Raw genomic sequence first — 19,662 nt, forward strand, 5'->3', positions numbered from 1 at the left:
CATGACTAATATGGATACATTTTCCGGGGTAGCATGAGTGTAGCTTCAGGACCCAAATCCCCCAAATAAAGATCGCGCAAGGCTCCTCCTCCAAGAGAACTCCTCCTCCTACAGTCCCATATTTCACAAATTGATTGAAAAAGAAGAAGCAACACCACGAATATCGGAAAAAGTGGCCTCCAAAATTTCACACAATCTGCAGAAACCTTCATACAGCATCTAGAAGCCTTAACAATTCGAACATCGTTGAACTGATTACTGACTTCCTTCACGGTGCCAGCAACCTTAGATACCTCGTCAGGCTTTTCATCAGATTTCGTAAACCCATTGCACATTTTGAATATCTCTTCATCAGGAATTTTTGTTTCAATGACTCCAGATCTCTTCAACATTTCCACATCTTTCTCGGATCTTATCAGCCCGCACATCAAATCCACATAATCCCTCATTTGGGTCGATCCCATCTTCGACGTTGCCTCGTAGGCCACCAAGTTCCTCAGTATGACTTCAGAATTAGCACGCAGAGTGATAACTGGAAGACACAGTATCCTCTTCTCCCCGTCCAGTGTAATATTTCCTATACCACAGTCTTTAGGAAGCGGCTTGAATTTCATCTTGAGAAAGATATACAGCCGTGAAGCTGAAGGAATGCCAATTTGATCTCCCAAAGATCCATCTTTCTTGTGATTCACATGCTGAATATTCTTCTGCAAATTGCGGAGAATGTTGGTGACTTTCTCTACATTTCCTGGAAGTTTAATTCCAGCCATTTTTGCATCCGAAAGTGCAGAGTCGAATTCCTCTATTGCGTGCTCAAGAAACTCCCCGGCATGAGAGGCTACCGCTTTTGCAATTGCACCTGCTCTGCTTTCCCCGTAATGTTCTTGATTTGTTTGAGAAATTTTACGCACCTCGTCGCCTATCCCAACTGAATCATGGTTGTTATTTCTGTTGTCCTGAGGGATAGTTTCTGGATTGAAATCTCTGATGTTGTTTTTGACAATCATTTGGTACATAAAATGCAGCAGATGCTTCTTATTGTCAAAAGCTTCGTTTCTTGAGGTTGAATCTGAAGTCAGCTTTAGGGGGGAGTACTTGTCACAAAAACGGACGAATTTCCCAAACAACTCTGCATCTGAATCAATATCGAAACTTTCTTGGAGAATCGCACGCATTTCCTGAATCAGAACAATTGGAATTTGGTTCTCGAGCATGAATACATCGGCAGCCAATGCTTCAGGCTTCGAGTAAATCCTGTCCTTTTCCACGTCCTCGGACCCAGGGTTGTTCTTGTTCGGCTCCTCAGAGCCCAGGTAATCAATCAAGTCCAACAGGAACAAGCCATCCACAATGACTACCCAAGCCAAGGTCTCCTTATCCAGGTCGAGGTATCTATCGTAACACGAACGAATTTTGGGTTCAAAATCTTCAGGACCTTCCTCAACAAGTTTGATGAAGTCTTCCTTGTTAAGGCCTTCCAGATAATCTAAAACAGTTGCCCGTTTGTGGCTTTCCATGTGCTGAACTTGTGGCCAGAAATGGTGGTATGGTCCGAGGCCTACTAGCTGAGGAGTATAAGCCTCGGGCTTGGTGTCCCTCAAGTTGTCTGGAGCATGGAAGACGCAGGGGCGGACGGTATAGTTCTTGATGTAGTTGAGCCTCATGTGGTTTATCCATCGTTTTTGGCTCTCGCTAGAAGTGAAAACTGGAGTGGAAGTGGAAGGCATTTTTTGGTGTATTCTTGAATTTGGGGTTTAAACTTAAAAAAGGGATGAGTCATGTAAGTACTAACTAGTTACCACTAGCTGTCATTATTTATAGGGTGCTTGTGTAAAATGAGGCCTGGTATCACTTCCTTGGGCAAATGTGTGCATTTTCTTATGTTAAGTGTGTGCAGTTTAGGGTAGAAGAGTGAATCTATTTCTTATTTTTAGTGCTTCATATTTGTGTGGAAAGATGCTCACGATATTTTTTCTTTTGTTTTTGGGAAAAAGTGAATTTTCTTAGGATAAGTATATAAAATTTGGATTTATCTTTTTAAATACTGATAGCATACACAATGGATAAAATACCAAAAAAACTCCTTGTAGTTTGTTGAACGTTCAATTTTAACTCTCTCTGATTGGATGCCTTCTGTCCAATTTTTAAGTTAGCTGAATCATAAGGAGTTATAATGTAACTTTCTAAATCAGAGGGAGTTAAATTAAACATTCAACAAACTACAGAGAGTTTTTTGGTATTTTATCCCATACACATTAGTAGTTTTAGATGCATGTTACATATGCAAAATTTAATTCAAATGCATACAATTTAGAAGTAAGTGGAATGATTTCACAACTTTTTTTGGTGTTCTTTTTTTTTTTTTTTTTTTTGCACCATGTGATGTATAAAATAGAAAATTTCTGACTTATATGGTCAATTTTAATTACTTTTTTAGTTATATCAACTATCACGCTTCGTACATGTAATTTGGAAATGCATATTATCAATCACTTGTATAAGTTGTTTATATTATCTGTTTAGGATTATGTTTTCTTTTTCACGAGTGGATCAAAATAATGAGATTTGGTTGTGGTTGATAATGATGTACGTGAGTATTGAAACCATACACCCCTAAATCAAACTCTGATAAGTCATTTTCTTCCCCCGTCGTGTGGGGTACTTTGGTAGGTATAAACTATCCGTCCCTCTATAAAATTTTTTATTAATCACATTAAAATGATATAATTTTTATTTATTAAATTATATAATAAAATAAATAGTAAAAATGCAAACAACACCCTCCTTTAAAATATTTTAATCTTCATTGTCCTTTTACCTAATGAGAAATGAATCAGAATTGGAGGCACTAAAGTCAAAATCACTGTCAATGGTACATAAAGTAGTCACAAGTCACAACAAGGGTTTACAGTCGATTGCATCTGTAATAGCTCTAATTTTTTATATAGCAATGATTAATTTCTACTTTTGCATAATATCACGTCTTGTGTAGAAGACTTAGAAATATGCATGAATAACCTTTTTGCAAGTTTTCTATGTTATCTTTTTAGGGCTATGTGTGTTGTCTTTTTTGGAATTGGTCAAGTTAATTAGATTTGAGTCCCATCGAATGATCGAAATGATGTACAAAAGTATTGAAACCATACAGTTGTAAACCATCAAACCATGATTGTATAGACAATTATTTTCTTTTCATGTGGTGGGGTACGTTGCTGGGCACGATAATCAATTCTTTGTTTGATAAAAGAAGATAAACAAACAGTTTCAGAGATTGTAAAATTTTCCATTTGACATAAACCAATTTTAAAAGGGAAATGTTATTTGCACTTTATTTTTTTTGTTATTTATGCTCTCATTATTTATTTTATCATGTAATCTAATAAATGAAAATTATATGATTAAAGTGATAATGAAAATACGATTAGTAAAAATAGCTGTGTAAATAACATTTTCTCTTTAAAATCTAATGAATTCTTTTTCATTCAATCACGCGCTTTTATTTGATTTATTTGTGATTTCTTGTAGAAACAAATATTTCTCCCTCGTGCTTCCATCTTGTTAATTCATCTTCATAAACTTACTAGGAAAAACTTAGCGTCATATTAAATATGTTTCAATAATCAAAAAATAATATTTTGATGACAAAAAAAAGAAAAGAAAGAAGCCCACTTGAAAGAAAATGTTACTATAATTCCAAATAAAGTCAATTTTTTCTTTTTAACTAGAAGACTCATTTGCACATGATATCAATATTTGCAATTATAAAAGGAAAATGATATTAGTACTTTTCAAAAAAAAAAAAAAAAAACTTCAGGCACTCCTTCCCTTCTTTTACATTAGATGAAGTTTAAGATGTGCGTGAGATTCTTTGAAGAGTACTAATATCATTTCTCTTATAAAATGATTAAAACTACAAATACAAAGACAAAAATATTAGAACAGCCAAAGTTGTGTAAAATATTTTCACTTGTTCTTTTTTAAAAAATATTATTCTATACCGTGAATTAGCACAAAGTATTATATCTCACGATCTGAGTCTGGCAAAATCAATTTTCACACCATCAAACTGCGAAAGAAAAAATTACTTAGATATTTGCACCACAGCAGCTCAATATGTGAAGCAAACCATCTAGAGAAGTCAGGACAATGCCCCCCCCCCCCCCCCCCGCCCCCCCCTCATTCACTGTCAATTGAAAGAGGAAGCTATAGTGCAGTATGGTGGTGACCTCACAATCTTTCTGAACCATAAGCCATGATATTTTTGCATGTGAACATTTGGATATGTTGCATTATTATCCAACAATTTAAAGTAAAAGATTTATTTAAAATTAAAAAAACAATTGTTGACTAGACTTAGTGCAATTATTTGAGATAGTAATAATTGTTCTTGTCTTCTTCTCAACGAGAAATGGACGAAAGCTGGAGACAAGAACATAAGAAGTCATCAATGCTCAAACGCGTGCATTAAGATACATACCAAAGGGCATTTTACAACTTATGCACCTACCTTGCTTAATTTTTCTTGGACGGCAGTATATGATGGTTCACAATAATGTTAAAGGCATCCTAGTAGCATAACATATTGTTTAATCTGCTGCAATCAGCTCTCAAACATGCACATTTTTCACATCACCAATTTGAACTTTAAATGACTAAAAAATAGTGTCCTGTTGTAGGTTGCATTCTCACTTCAAGCATTTTTGGTCATTCGAGCCTAACTCTCTATTTTGTGAAGAAAAAAAAAAAAAAAAGGGAGAGTGGCTCATTATTAAGAATTTATTATCAATATTTGCACTCTGAATTGCATACACTTTTACAAAAAATTTATATATTTGGTAACAAAGCAACACCTAATTCACCTCTTATCTTGAACCTTACGGCATACATTAGAATAACCTGATACATATAAATACTCGTAGTGAAAATTGTGTAAGAAAAGGCTTGCAGTATCTTCTAAAGAACCAAATTGGCCTGTCTTCCTCGTTGCTACCTACCAAAACCACCTTTACCACCAAGTCCGTGACCAGTCTAACATGAAGATAACCTTAATAAGGCAGTGCACCAAGTTCAGGCTAGAACAATTCCGCCACTCCCTCGTACTCACTCTGCTCGAAACCCACAAAAGAGATCAGCATCTTTTGAACCCAACAGTCATTGACTCGTTCCGAGGTTATCTTGAAGAGGTGAATGTCAAGTCCAAGGCCACCCCGGGCTCCGTCCTCATTACCACCGCTCAGGGTGGCTCATTCTGCAGAGGATTCGACTTCAGGTATGGTTGCAGAGCATAATTTCTGAATAATCATTTTTCATCTCACGTACATTACATTACAAAAAATATTACGGTAACTACACATCAGAATTATCTGAATAATAATGTCCGATTGAAACGAAATAACAGTGTCTAGAATTCAACTTCGGTCATTTTTCAGATTTTTTTTTTTTTTTGCAAGAAAGAAAAGGTGTAGATTAATGCAATTACTCGTGACAAATAAGTTGTGGTGTATCAACTCGATCAGGTATGTCCGGTCCCATGCTGGAGGATCAGAGGATAAAGCATACAAAGAAATGAATGATGGCTTCAAGGATGTGGTAAAAGACTTGATTTCCCTTCCGATGCCCACCATAGCAGCAATTAATGGCTATGCAACGGAGGCAGGGCTGATACTTGCTCTCAGCCACGACCATCTCACAATGAAGCAAGTCGTTGAGCCGTATCTGCGAGCTGAGCTTTTGTCCAGGAAAAGGAGCTACCCCGGCTACTTCGCTGCTCTGATCAGGTCAAAAGTAGGCTGCCCTTTGGCTCGTCGTAAATTGCTGTTGAGGGACGTGCAGATTGATGCAGAAGAAGCAGCAAAGATCGGACTTCTGGATTGGAACCATGAGGTTGCAAGCGAGAAGGATGCCTTGGAAGTTGCAAAGACACAGGCAGACGAACTAGCGAAAAAGGAATGGAATGGCGAGCTTTATGCTGAGATGAGACAACTTTTGTATCCCGAGCTGTGCAAGGAATTGGAATTGACTTCTAGCCATAGTTGTTAAACTCCCAATTCTTCTGTTACGGTCTTAAGATTGTAATAATACTACTAGTAATAGCTAGTACCATAATAACACTTGCCGGTTTGGGATCGCATATGCCTTGTGGTATACATTCAGCTTTCTCTTACTATTGGAGCAACAAGAATGAATATGCAGTTTTTGGGCACTCGAGAATTACCTTTGATTTAAGTAACTTATTTGAGGTAAGTTGGACCTAGCACCAAAATTTAGAGGTTACTCTCTCTCTCTCTCTCTAACATTTTATATAATCCATTTATTTTCTAGTTTTTGGTCAAAAATAGGATAGGACATTGAATATTATTTGTTTAGGAAAATAAAATACAGAAAGTTTCCCTAGAACTAGTTATCTAATTTTTGGCCTTCAAGATTAATTTAACACAGATCTTGAAAGAATGAATTGTGTTCAGCTGATAAATACCATTTTGTGAGACATACACGGGAGGTTGAAATGATATACATCTTATCCATAGAGTAATTTTTTTGACGGTGAAACTCTTACTGAGTAGGAATCAAGCTACAAGTACATGTAAATTTGGAAACGTGTGGGGCAGTCTATGCTCTCAGCAATTCTTCAGAGGAATTTGTGTTTGTTTCCGATATAAATACATGGGAAAAAACCTTGGATTGTTCTACTTGAGTGAAGCTGATTTTAAGCATGGTTATTAGGATTGCAACCTGGATTGTAGGATCGTATGATACTAGGATTCATAAGATGACCAATGATTCAGATCACAAATAGGATCAAATTTTGGTTTTAATTTAGCAAGATCAATAGGATTCCTAATATGGTCCTACCATTTTCAAACATTTAGGCAATAATTTTAGCATTTTGATCATATTTTTGTGTAAAAAACGTGAAATTGAGTGCCATTTGTTGTGTTGGAAACCACATTCAGAGACTAGATTCAGAGGACTTTAAAACCACATAAATACCACGCTCGAATTCCTTACCTACAAAAATTGGAGAATCTTTAAATTTGATTCATATGTTTCACTAGAGTAAAGAGATGATATTTGCTACAAGTTATCACTTAAGGATAGTGTTTATTGTCTTTATTATGTTAAATTAGCATGGTTTAGAGTATTTAAAGATGAATCAACTACTTTTTCTATGTCTATGTGGATAAGTGGTAGGCCATAAATTTGAACCCAAAATACATTTTTTGGCAAAAAATTCTATTCTTAGAATTTTCTTTGATTAGTGTTTATTGTATACCAATTTTTCAATTATTTAAAATATATTTGAAACTTTTTATTATATATGTAATATTTAATTATTCTATTATATAAAAATGATGTAATAATTAATCAATAAATCATAATTAACTTAAATGTGTGGTGTTTATCTATTTTATTAGTATATACTTAGATGGTTTATACACATATGAAGTCAATTTTTCTAAGTATCTTGTCCAGTAATTCTATTTGGATTTTAAAACGAGAAAGAACAAGATTTTTAGTTTAATCAAAATACATTTCGAATATACTACATATGGTCCCTAAGGATGCTCATCCCAGTTCGGTTTGGGCCGAACCGGTCCTCCAGCCCACTCCGGGATGATCCATCTGTTATGATCACCTCGGCTACTCCGTGGATGCTGATGACCGAGGTGATCTCAGCATCCGACGTCACCATGGAACGGAGTGGTGATTTACATCACAACAAAAGTAGATGTGACTCCTGTCACACTCTGTTTACTGCTCTATCACACTGCCCACTACCCAAAGTTATCAAGTCAGGGTGATATGCTGTCTAAATCACCTTTCTAGGGACCTGGACCGCACGGTTCTTCCCTCCAAATTGTCCCCTATAAATATCAGGACCTCTCACTAAGACAAGGACGATTTTACTGGTAAAAGCCTAAACTCTGAGAATATTCTTACATTTTTCACCTAAAAACTAACTAGATCGTCGGAGGAAAATCGGGGGACCTAGCCCCGTCTCTGATAAACTGACCAGGTGATTTTCGTGTAATTACCTCTTCCAGCAGGATTACACTCCAGCTACCCAAGGCAACTTATCCGGTCAGAATTCACCTCTTCAATTGGTGCCGTCTGTGGGAAACGAGAGTACCTGAAGATGAGACCTACGCGTTCTAGGAGCAGAAAGGCTCTCACTATTGGAGCTGAACCAAGCGGTGCAGCTCAACAAGGACAAGGGTCCCAAGGAACTCAGCCCGCAAATGAAGAAGCCATGACCCGAATGGCCGAGTTTGTGGCTAAGAACCCTAATATTTTCGAAAAGTTAGGGAGGTACTTCAAGAGGCAAGACAAGCAAGAGATCGAATCCTCTAAGAGAAAATCAGATGAATCTCCCGAGATCCCATCCGATGAAGAATCTGATGGAAGACATTCTATTAGGAGCACCCCAAAACGAGCCTCATCCAAGGTTACTTCTAGAATTGCCTCCATCTCTAAGGCATTCTCACGGGGTCTGCTCGGAAAACGAGCCGAGGAAGAACCTTGGTACCCAGGAAGGCTGGAGGTGGATTACATGAGGGCTCCGCCTTTCACGGATAACATTAATGAGAAAAGGCTCTCCCCAAATTTAAAACTCCCCACAATACCACCTTATGATAGCCGAGGTGACCCTGAGGATCACCTTCATGCCTTTATTTCGACTTTTTGATTATACTGCGTTCCCGACCCGGTTATTTGTCGGGCCTTCCCAGTATTCTTGCAAGCGACTGCTCGAAAATGGCTCTGGGGACTAGAACCTAGGAGCATATCCTCTCTGAGAGAACTGGTGGACAAATTTATTCACCGATTTATATCTTCCAAACCGACGACAAAGACCTCGGATTATCCGCTAAATATACAGCAGAATCCAGTGAAGTCCCTTCGTTCTTATGTACAGAGGTTTCAAGATGAGAGCGTGCAGATACCTGATTCTAATGAGCAAGTAACTATAGCCACATTTACAAATGGGCTTGTAGCCGAAGTGTTCAATACCGGAGTGCACAAGAAGTATCCCCGCACGCTTCGGGAGCTCTGGCAGAAGGTCGAAAGAGGCATACAGACTGAGGACCTGAACCGTATGAAGAGAGAAACCCAAGTGGCTCGCTCAAGACCTGATTCCCAAAGGAAGAAAGAATCAGGCCGAAACGAGACTGGCACCAGTGGCAGTCTCCAGAATCCCAACCGAAATCGTCGAAGCGTTTTTGATATGATAGCCAAGGGAAAGTCATCTATCCCGGATTCTGAGCTAACCCCCTTGAACGCTAGCCAATCCCGTGTGCTCTCCGTGATAAAGCAGAACAACCTTAGACGTGCCCCTCCAAAGATGTTCGGAAAGAGAAAAAAGAGGAACTCCAGTTTATACTGTCTATACCATCGAGATATCGGGCGTGAGACTGAGGACTGCAACGATCTCAAAAAGGAAATAGAGCACCTCATCAAGCAGAGGCATCTGAAGCAGTTCACCCGCCGAGACGAGAGTTATAACCGGAGTGGCTCTCGTCGCGAAAACCGGGATGACCAACGGCGAGATGATCGGCGAGGAAAATCTAATTTTCTGGTAGTGGAAGAGTGGTGCTAATAAATTAGTAATTAAGTATTTGGTTGTGAATGGGGTTGGGGGGTGTAAATAAATCAGTTTTTGGAGTTTTCTTTTCGGAAGAGTGCTTAAACGATTTGATCGTTAATGGCGCCTACCAGAAATGGTTGATGATACTAGCTAGTACACTGTTAAAATTAAAGTAAAGTTTGGTTTCATACTTCATTGGCTTCTTCAAAGATTTACTGCGCACCTCACCTCACCACCTAATTGTTGGATCTCTTTTGCGTGCATGCAGCATATGTTTACGATTTTTTTGTCATTCCAGACTTATTAATTTGGCAATTGGGCTCTTTGATTGGGTGGGTTTATTTATGTCCAAAATGGTTAGCTAACAACCCCTATGTGGCTGCATTAAAAGAGGAGGAGAATTAACGGATCGTTTCATCATCAACCTTTATTGGAGTATTGTATACTGGACAGTACTATCTTATACTCGTGCTAAAAATTTTGCATTCTGCTGTTTAGATTTTTTGCATTCACTGGATTTTGAATGCGACATTCTAAGGAATTTGTCTTGTGCCATGTTTATCTAATAAATTATGTTATTCACTAATTGTTGGATGTCATCTTTGCCGAGTAATCCAACAGGACCAAGTAGCACAGCTGATGAGAATGAGGTTGCCATTTTGGATTCGGAAAAGGAAGAGGTGAAGGAAGATGATTCGTGTAAGAAACCTAGGGAAAAGAAATTAACATCTAAGGTATGGTTTGATATGGATAGAGTTAAGACTGCTACTGGTATTCTTGCCATATGTAAGCATTGTAAAAAAAAAATGGCCGGGGATAGCTCATGCAGGACAAGCCATTTGAAAAAACACATAGATAATTGCATTGCTAGAAGACATAGGAGTGGAGGGCAGCAAGTACTTCAATTGGCTAAAAATGCTTTGGATGATAAAGTTAAAGTTCAAACTTTCAAGTTTGATCAAGAGAGAAGTAGAATGGATTTGGCTAGAGCTATAATAAAACACAACTATCCTTTTAACATAGTTGAGCATGAGTACTTTGAGATTTTTCTGAATAATTTGGAGCCAAATTTTAAGCTGGTTTCTCGAAATACAGCCAGGGCAGATGTGATTAGTGTTTATAAAGAAGAAAAGGCAGAATTGTACAAGTATTTGGATGATTTTGATGGTAAGATAAGTCTAACTACTGATCTTTGGACATCAGATCACCAAAATTTTGCCTATGCCTGTTTGACAGCTCATTATGTCAATGAACATTGGGAATTGAAAAAGAAAATTATTGCTTTTAAATCTGTTCCATATCCTCATGATGGTGAAACATTAGTTAGATTTATTTCTGATATCATCTTGGAATGGAACATTGATAAGAAGCTGACCTCTGTTGTTGTTGATAATACATCTTCAAATGATTCAATGGTTAAATGTTTGAAATCATGGCTATTGGATAAGTCATTGCTCAATTTAGGAGGTGATCTTTTTCATGTTCGATGTAGTGCACATATTCTTAATTTGATTGTGCAAGATGGGTTAGCTATTGTTGGAAAATTGCTTCATAAGATTCGAGAGACCTTAAAGTACTTGAAAAGGTCTACTTCTTTTTATCAAAAGTTTGAGAATGCAATTAATCAATGCAAGCTGAAAAATAAAAAAAGAGTGGGTATAGATATTCAAAATAGATGGAATTCTACATTCTTGATACTTGAGACTGCTTTGCCTTTGAAGGAAGCTTTTTGTCGTTTAGAACAAATGGACAGAAATTACAAGTTCAATCCTTCAGAAAATGATTGGAAAGTGGCTAGTGTTGTTCATGGTTGTTTGAAAAAATTTTATGAAGCCACATGTCATTTTAGTGGTTCTAATTTTCCCACATCAAATGTTTTCTTTCCCGATATATGTAATCTTCGTATTAAGATGAGGCAATGGGAAGTTAGTGAGCATGATTTTATTCGAGAAATGGCTATTCCAATGAAAGCAAAATTTGAGAAATATTGGGAAGAATGTTCTTTGGTGCTAGCTATTGCTGTGGTGTTTGATCCTAGATTTAAGTTGGCTTTAGTAGAGTATTATTACAATGATCTTTATGGAGAAGGTGGTGAAAGATATGTGGATAGAGTTCGTAATGCTATTGCTAACTTGTTTGTTGAATATGGAGGTGACCTTACTCCGTTTTTGAGTTATGTTGGAGATAATATAGGAGAAGGGACTTCTAGTTGTGGTAACAAAAATATAGATGCAGAAGATGATGATGATAAGTTGTCTGATTTTGACAAATGGTATCAGCAATCATGTTCTTCTACTATTCTTGCTAGCCAAAAATCTGAATTGCAATCATACTTGGACGAGCCTGTATTTCCAAGAAAAGATAATTTTGACATATTAGGTTGGTGGAAGGCAAACAGTCTAAAATTTCCTATTTTTAGCAAGATGGCTCGTGATATTCTTGCAATTCCAGCTACTACTGTGGCATCGGAATCAGCATTTAGCGTTGGCGGAAGGGTAATTGATGAGACTTGTGCTGCCTTGCTTCCTGATGTGGTCGAAGCTTTGATAACGACGGGAGATTGGTTACCTTTGAAAAAGAAAAGAAGTAAGTCCTTCATGTTTATGTTTCTTTTGTTGTTTTTTCTTTTTAAATCCATATTACAAGTTTGTTTGGTTGAATTACTCTAGAAAGACTAATCTACTTTTTTTCTCTTTGTTTTCTTAGAATTATTTGGAGAAGATTTGGGTGATTCTTCTAAATTTCTCAAGTTAAGGTGATGTATTTGAGTAAGGTCAATTTGATTTCTTTCTTACCTGATTTTTTTTTTTGTATTAGTTAGTAATTAGTTTACAAATATATTGTATCCTTATTTTTGTTGCAGAAAATTGTGAAACTTGAGAGCCATGAAGACTATTGTAATCTACAGGACTTCATTAGTTGGTTGATGTATTTTATATTTATGTTTGATTGGACTTTTTAGAAATTGTAATTTGTTGGATGTCATATTGGTGTTGTTGCTAATATTGGCTTTGTTGAAATTGTAATTTGTTGGATGTCATATTGGCTTTGATTGAACTTTTTAAATCCTGGTGTTCGTTGGATTAGATTATATGAAATAGTTTGCTACATGCTGTTTTCTTCTTGACAATGTTACTTTATATTATCTTTTATGTCCTTGTTGGCTGAAATCTGTTAAGTGTTTAACTCTTGAGCTGTGGTGATGTTAGGAAAAACGATTCATCACCTTGTTCTTTTTTGTTTCTAGTCCTTTCTTGAGCTGATAGTCCCCTCGATAGTGGTGAGACTATTGATTGGATTGCATATTGGAACCTTCATCATGAATGCTTCTCGAAGATTGGTGTTAGTTCATTATGTTATAGTTATAGTTATGTTATAATTCATTTATAGTTCACCAGTCTGGTGAACTATAACATATTTGGGATCCCTTTTGGATTGCATTTTGAACACCAGTCTTTGAAGGCTTCATGGGGTCACTCCTGAGAGAGGTTAGCTATGCTTTTGAATATAAGAGGAGAATGTGATAAAAATTAGACTGCATTTTCCAGGTGTTACTTAAACAGGTTTTTAACGGGTCTTTTTGCCGGGTAGACTCGGTCCGGATTCAGGACCAGTCGGGTGCGGGTCCGGTGAAAGATTAGAAGACCCGTCGGGTATTCGGACCGAATCCGGAACTAATCCAGTATAACGGGTCCAGATCCGGATATATGCATTCCGACCCGGACCCGATCCGTTGACAGCCCTACTTATGGTTCCCATCACATCACCCTAGCCCTTTGAGCACTGAGGGACGGATATTATCGGCCCATTCCCCAAGGCCATCGGTAATCATACCTATTTGGTGGTGGCAGTAGATTATTTCACGAAATGGATCAAAGTCGAACCCCTAAGGAGCATAATCGGTTTGACTGTCCAGAAGTTTTTCTGGAAAAATGTGGGACCTGTTTAGAACCTGAGTTTTTTGGAAATTTGTCTAAAACTTTACTGTAACGCACTGTAAAAGTTTTTGAAAAGATTTTGTAGAAGTTATTGTAAGGTGAAAAACTTTTTTGTAAGGTGAAAATTTTTTTTTCCTTTTCTTTTTCTCTTTCTCTTTCTTTTTCTTTTTCTTTCTTTTCTTTGTCTTTCCTTTTCTCTCTTCTTCTTCTTCTTCCTTCTCCCTTCTCCCTCCCCCTTCCCTCCTCCGTTACCTTTGCCTTCCCAGTTCCCAGTAGCCATGGCCCTACCATTTTTTTTCTTTTCTTTTTTTTTCTATTTCTTTTTCTTTCTTTCCTTTTTCTTTTCTTTCCTCTCCTCCTCCTCTTCTTCTTCATCCTTCCTTCCCCTTCTCTCTTCCCTCGCGGTACCAGACGAACCAGCAGCCCCTCTCCCAAATTTTTTTTTCTTTTTCTCTTTCCCGCTTCTCCCTTTCTGCTCCTCCTCCCCCTCTACTCCCCTTCACTATCTCCTTCTCCCTCCCGAAGCAGAGAACTAGCAGCCATGACACCTATAATTTTTTTTTTACTTTTTCTCTCCCCCTGTTCTCCATCTTCCTCTCCCATTCTTCTCCCATTTCCTACTCCCCTCCCCTTTACAGCAGCGGAGGTGGTGGTGGCCGGCGGCGGAGGGATGGCTGGCGATAAAGGTGTGGTGGATAGGGGTGAGGGAGAAAGAAGAAGAAAAGAGGAAGTTTTTTATGTATTAGATATTTTGAAATATGTAGGTTAAAAATTTTGATACGTTTTTTTGGGTTCCTGTAACTAAAGTTGTTAAAAAACTAGTAACTAAAAAACTTGGCCAAAAAACTCGGTTCCAAACAGGCCCGTGGTTTGCCGCTTCGGATTGCACCGGGTTATCATTTCGGATAATGGGAAGCAGTTCGCAGATAACCCCTTCAAGAGTTGGTGCTAGAACCTCGGCATCAAACAACATTTCACCTTGGTTGAACATCCTGAAGCTAATGGACAAGTTGAGAATTTTAATCGAACACTTCTCCATGGTCTGAAAACCAGGTTGCATCGAGTCGGGTCATCTTGGGTGGACGAACTCCCCAACGTGCTATGGTCCTACCGAACCACCTGAGATCCGCTACACAGGAAACCCCGTTTTCTTTAACCTACAGTCCGAGGCAATGGTCCCGGCTGAATTCATCACCCCGAACCCGAGCATAGACGCCTTTGCAGCCGAGGTTAATGAAGAAGGGAGAAGAGTAGATCTTGACTTCATCGAGAAAAAGAGGGACGCCGCAACAGCTAGAGTCGCATTGTATAAAAACATCCTGACTAGCTACTATAACGCTCGAATTAGACACCTGCGGTTCAGCCCGGCGGACCTTGTTCTATGAAAGAACTCAGTTAGTCGAGTTGAACCCCAAGGCAAACTAGCTCCCAGATGGGAGGGCCGTACCGCATCATTGAGTCTAACTGAAATGACTATTGTAAACTGACCTATCGAGATGGCGCCTTAGTGCCCTGAATTTGGCATGCGAAAAATCTCAAATTGTATCATCCATGAAAAGTATGTTTTTATTTAAAAACTACTTAGTATTGCTTGTGTTAGTCATTCTCAAGTTATTTATTTTCTCCTTAACATCAAGTTAATGATTAAGCACAAAATAAGGGGACAAGTAGAGAGTAAAAGCAAAAACTATAAGAAAAGAAATAATTGGTATTCAAAAAAGAGAGTACAAGAGATGATAAATTACAAAAAGCCGAGGTCAGGGATGCTGCTAAGCATTCCCTGCCCCGGCATTTTCACGACTCTCACCCTCTTCAGTGCTGGTGTCTTCTCCTCCTGCTCCACTTCCCTTGAGCTCATCACTTCCCGGTGACTGCTCAAACTCAGACAACCAGTGATTGAACTCTTCCCCGAACTTCAGCCAGGTCTCTCCCAACCTGGATGCCTTCAGCTATGCAGTCGCACAACTCTTTGGCATCCTTATTATAGTTAGGCTTGTCCTTAAAAGAGTCTAGCTGCTCGGAGGAAAGGAAAGATGCCGCCTCGTTGATGGCCGAGGTGTATCCAAACATGAAACTCGGCAGTGTTAGCTCACCGAGATCACGAGTGAAAGTTTCGAATTTGCGGAAAGCCTCCACAACCGAGGTACCCGCCTTCTCTATAGCCTCCCGAGCTGACTGCTCTTCTTGGACTCTTCTATATTTTTCTTTTTCAAGAGCCGTCTTCAAAGAGTTGATTGTGGCCTCAGCTTGCTCCCGCTCGGCCACAGCCTTGTCACGTTCTTGCTCGGTAGCCTTCAACTTTTCTTCTAGTTGGGAGATCTTTTTTTGAACCTCGGAGGATGGTTGGTAATGCTCGACGATGTTAGTGTAGCATTGCGTCATCTCGGATAGGAAGACCGTAGTAAAGACCAATGCCACCGAGGCACTTTGCATCAGTTCAGGAGGCATGAGCTTTCTGGCATAAGTATGGTCCTTTGGCAGGACGAAGTGCACCAAGAGCTCGTGAGCGACCCGAGGATCTTTGCAGCGGTCGTTCACATTAAGGTCTCATTCCGAACACCAGTGTGCGCCGGAGTGCCTCTTGTCCTCCCCGACTTCCTAAGGTCGCACGTGGTGAAGGTTCCATAAAAACGACCCCGTGACAGGGACTTCAGGAGGTACTGTCACGCCTCGGCCTGGAGGTGGTGATGTTATCGTCACACCTCGGGTGGCAACGCCTACTGGAATGGCCGAGGTCTGGGAAGTCTCGCCTAAAATTATCACTGGAGTGGATAGGATCGTTGTGCCTGCGGTGGTCTTCTCTTTCTACAGACTAGATGCCTCGACAGTGGCCTTCCGCTTCAATTGTCTCTTGGCCACCACGGCGTTATCCAAAATGATCAGGTCGGACACTCTTACCACTGCATAAGGAAAAAGTGAGGTTATTTAGAATCAATCAAAAATAAAAACAAGATTATGAATGGAAAAGTACAAGGTTTTTGAAGCCTAATAGAAAAGAAGGAAGGACGATCCGGCTTATCAGAACTCAGCTGATCTTGCCATCAACAAGGATTGCTTGGGAAAAAATCCAACTGTTGATCCTAAGACCCGACCCCATGAGTTTCTGAAAATTCTCTTCTTCTATGTTTCCCGGGGAAATATCTTTCACCGTGGTGGGGGGCCTCCACCAGAACCCCCTGGGAAAGTCCTTGGTAGGAACGAATACAAAGTTACGCTTCCACTCCTTTATTGAGGACGGAACGTCCACTACTAACTTCAGGACTCTGTTCCCGAAGTAGAACCATCCCTTCTCACTCCCACTATTTTTTATGGTATAACAGCGACGTAAGAGATTAACTGAGGGGGCTATCTTTTGATGCCGGCACAGCATCTCAAATCCGACAAGGACCCGAACTGCATTGGGAACGAACTGAATGATCCTCTCCCTCTAATATCTGAGGCAGTCTCGGAAGAACCTGGTGGTTGGCATTCTGAGCCCGTCTTCCAACTGATCCGCATAGATAGCCACCCTATCCCTCAGAGGAAGCTCTGCTGATTTGTCCGGCCTGGATGGGCGGATACTGTAGTCTCCCCGAAAGGGGTATTTGCATACCAGTGCAGTTGTTAGGGCTTCACCCATGATACTACTGAACATTGGGACTTGGTCGTAGTCGATAGCCTATAGGTCCGAAGGGGTGGACGGCTCAAGCACGCCCTCGTCCCTGGGCACCTCGGTCCCTAGTTCGTCGGTGTATATCATCTCGGATTCTTCTTGGTCCTGCACTTGTGACGTCCCGGCCTCATTGGACGCTTCGGCTATCTCCTCCCCGAAGTCTAAAGAGGTTCTCTCCTCAGATGGGTCAAGCCTCTCTGCCTCATTGAAACCCGGTCTCACTGTTTCCCTGTGTGTGCGGGTTACCCGAGCCATGAGCAGAAAGGGGAAGAAGAGACGGACTTACTATTTTTAGGTGGGTGGATGGCTACTAATGAAGCGTCACCTCGGGAGCTTGCTCTGATGGCTTAAGTTCTCACGGCAAGGAATAAAAAGTGAAAGTGAAAAAAAGGGTGAAAGTGAGAAAAGGACCCCCTATTTATAAGGAGGAAGAGGAAACCAAGAGACGGTACATTGAACTTTCAAAAAAGGCGCGCCCTCCTCATTTATATGAGGCCATCGTTTTGACCAACCGTCGCCTGACCCTTTGTATTCCTGTCCTCTACATGTCCACGTTCCATCACTCAGATTGACAATTGTCCTATCACCTTATGTATGTCCTTATTCGCTCGTATTCTACGTGCCATCATTATGGCGTACAGGGGCTTTTTCGTTATTTTCTCATGAAAACCTCGGGAATCTACTAGCAACCAATACTATCCCGAGGCTTGGGGGGCTTATTGAGGATGCTCATCCCGGTCCGGATTGCCCGAACCGGTCCTCCAGCCCACTCCGGGATGATCCATCTGCTATGATCACCTCGGCTACTCCATGGATGCTGATGACTGAGGTAATCTCAGCATCCGACGTCACCATGGAACGGAGTGGCGATTTACACCACAACCGAAGTCCTGTCTAAGGATCTGACAACTGAAAAGTAGATGTGACTCCTGTCACACTCTGTTTACTGCCCTAACACACTGCCCACTGCTTAGAGTTGTCAAGTCAGGGTGATATGCTGTCTAAATCAGATTTCTAGGGACCTGAACCCCACGATTCTTCCCTCCAAATTGTCCCCTATAAATATCAGGACCCCTCACTAAGACAAGGACGATTTTACTGGTAAAAGCCTAAACTTTGAGAATATTTTTACATTTTTCACCTAAAAACTAACTAGATCGTCGGAGGAAATCGAGGGACCTAGCCCCGTCTCTGACAAACTGAGCAGGTGATCTTCGTGTAGTTACCTCTTCCAGCAGGATTACACTCCAGCTACCCGAGGCAACTTATCCGATCAGAATTCACCTCTTCAGTGTGAGAACCCAGAAAAAAAAAATTGGCATTATTTTATTCCGGTGCATCATTATTTTTAAATTGCCTTTATTATATTAGTTTTATCAATCTTTTATCAGTAAATAGAGTTTTTAAATCATTTTTCTAGTATAAGTTAGTTCATGCGAAATTAGGAATGTATATTGGACGTGGGACCCGCTAGTGCATTAAGTGAGAGAAATTCGGCCAATTAAATTAAAATTTGCATAAAGGGATTTAATTCCTAGGTGTTAGGAGATAATTAGAGATTATCTAGATGGATTAACCATGGGGAGACAAGAAAATGACTTCAAGCAACAACAAAGTGCCAAGTGTCACTACCTAGTCAAAGTTGACTTGCCTAACTTTTCTTTAACTTTACTAAAACTTCAATTTTGACCCAAATCATCTTCACTTCATCACCTCCTTGGCCGAGCTTCATCTTGAGAGAAAGAAAAGAAAGGTTCAACCTTTCATCTTCCATTCTTGCTTACATCTTGAATACCAACCGATTAACTCTTGAATTAGTCCACAAAATCGACTTGCTAAGGGAGTTTGAAGGACTTGGTGGAATTGTTTTGGAAGAAAAACCCCTAAACTACTACCTTTCTTGAAGAGTTAAGGTATTTTGCTTGGAACTCACTCTTTGTTCCTAATAATGGTCAATTAGTGACTTATGGTAGCTAACTAGTTGATTTTATGAAAGATTTTATGGATTAGAGTGAAATTAGATAAATTTCTGATTTTTGTGAGAATTTTTCTGTTTTCCTATGATGGATATGGTTGGACTTGATTGATGGCTCTAAATGGTGTTAAATAGACCTCTTGTGCGTTAATTGCGGGTATTTGCGGAAAATTTCCGCTTGTGCGAAAAAATTTCAGATTTAGGGTTTCTAATTGGGGCTTTTCTAGGGTTGGTTGTTGAGCTTCTAATTGGCTATGATTAAGGGGTATTGTGACCCTAATGAAGTATATTGAATGGCCTATGAATTGTTTGGGTGCTTGTGGTTGTTTTGGATGCATTTTAATGGTTGTTTTGTAAGATGGAAAAGCTGAAATTTTAGGGGAAATGCTGTCCAAATGTTAGGATATTGGATTCTTGTGAGTTTGGGTTGAGGTTGGATCGAAATGAAAGGTTTTGGGGTTTGTTTCTACTTTTAGCCCTAAATGTTATGTATTTTCCATTTTCAAGCTGTATT

At 39.5% G+C, this 19,662-nt stretch overlaps 3 protein-coding genes across 4 annotated transcripts; 2 read left to right on the plus strand and 1 right to left on the minus strand.

The window, feature by feature from the left end:
• Positions 1-5: 5 nt before the first annotated feature.
• On the minus strand, positions 6-1,664 carry LOC113739100 (putative UPF0481 protein At3g02645). The gene has a single exon (XM_027266346.1). It carries the CDS (start codon positions 1,662-1,664, stop codon positions 6-8), a length of 1,659 nt encoding a protein of 552 aa, XP_027122147.1.
• A 3,178-nt stretch (positions 1,665-4,842) lies between these two features.
• LOC113739394 (enoyl-CoA delta isomerase 3-like) lies at positions 4,843-6,202 on the plus strand. Of its 2 annotated transcripts, none has more exons than XM_027266602.2 (2): positions 4,843-5,269; positions 5,451-6,202. In XM_027266602.2, the coding sequence occupies exons 1-2, from the start codon at positions 5,034-5,036 to the stop codon at positions 6,037-6,039; spliced, it is 825 nt and encodes a 274-aa protein (XP_027122403.1). In that variant the 5' UTR covers positions 4,843-5,033; the 3' UTR covers positions 6,040-6,202. The 2 variants fall into 2 exon arrangements, with proteins under 2 accessions (XP_027122403.1, XP_027122404.1); XM_027266603.2 differs by having other exon boundaries at positions 4,850-5,269; positions 5,517-6,202.
• Positions 6,203-10,176: 3,974 nt separating this feature from the next.
• Positions 10,177-14,906, plus strand: LOC113739101 (zinc finger BED domain-containing protein RICESLEEPER 2-like). Its single transcript, XM_027266347.1, has 2 exons — positions 10,177-12,169; positions 14,575-14,906. The coding sequence occupies exons 1-2, from the start codon at positions 10,177-10,179 to the stop codon at positions 14,904-14,906; spliced, it is 2,325 nt and encodes a 774-aa protein (XP_027122148.1).
• The last annotated feature ends 4,756 nt before the right edge of the window (positions 14,907-19,662 follow it).

Source organism: Coffea arabica, chromosome 6e, assembly GCF_036785885.1.
Source record: "Coffea arabica cultivar ET-39 chromosome 6e, Coffea Arabica ET-39 HiFi, whole genome shotgun sequence".
Taxonomy (NCBI): Eukaryota; Viridiplantae; Streptophyta; class Magnoliopsida; order Gentianales; family Rubiaceae; genus Coffea; species Coffea arabica.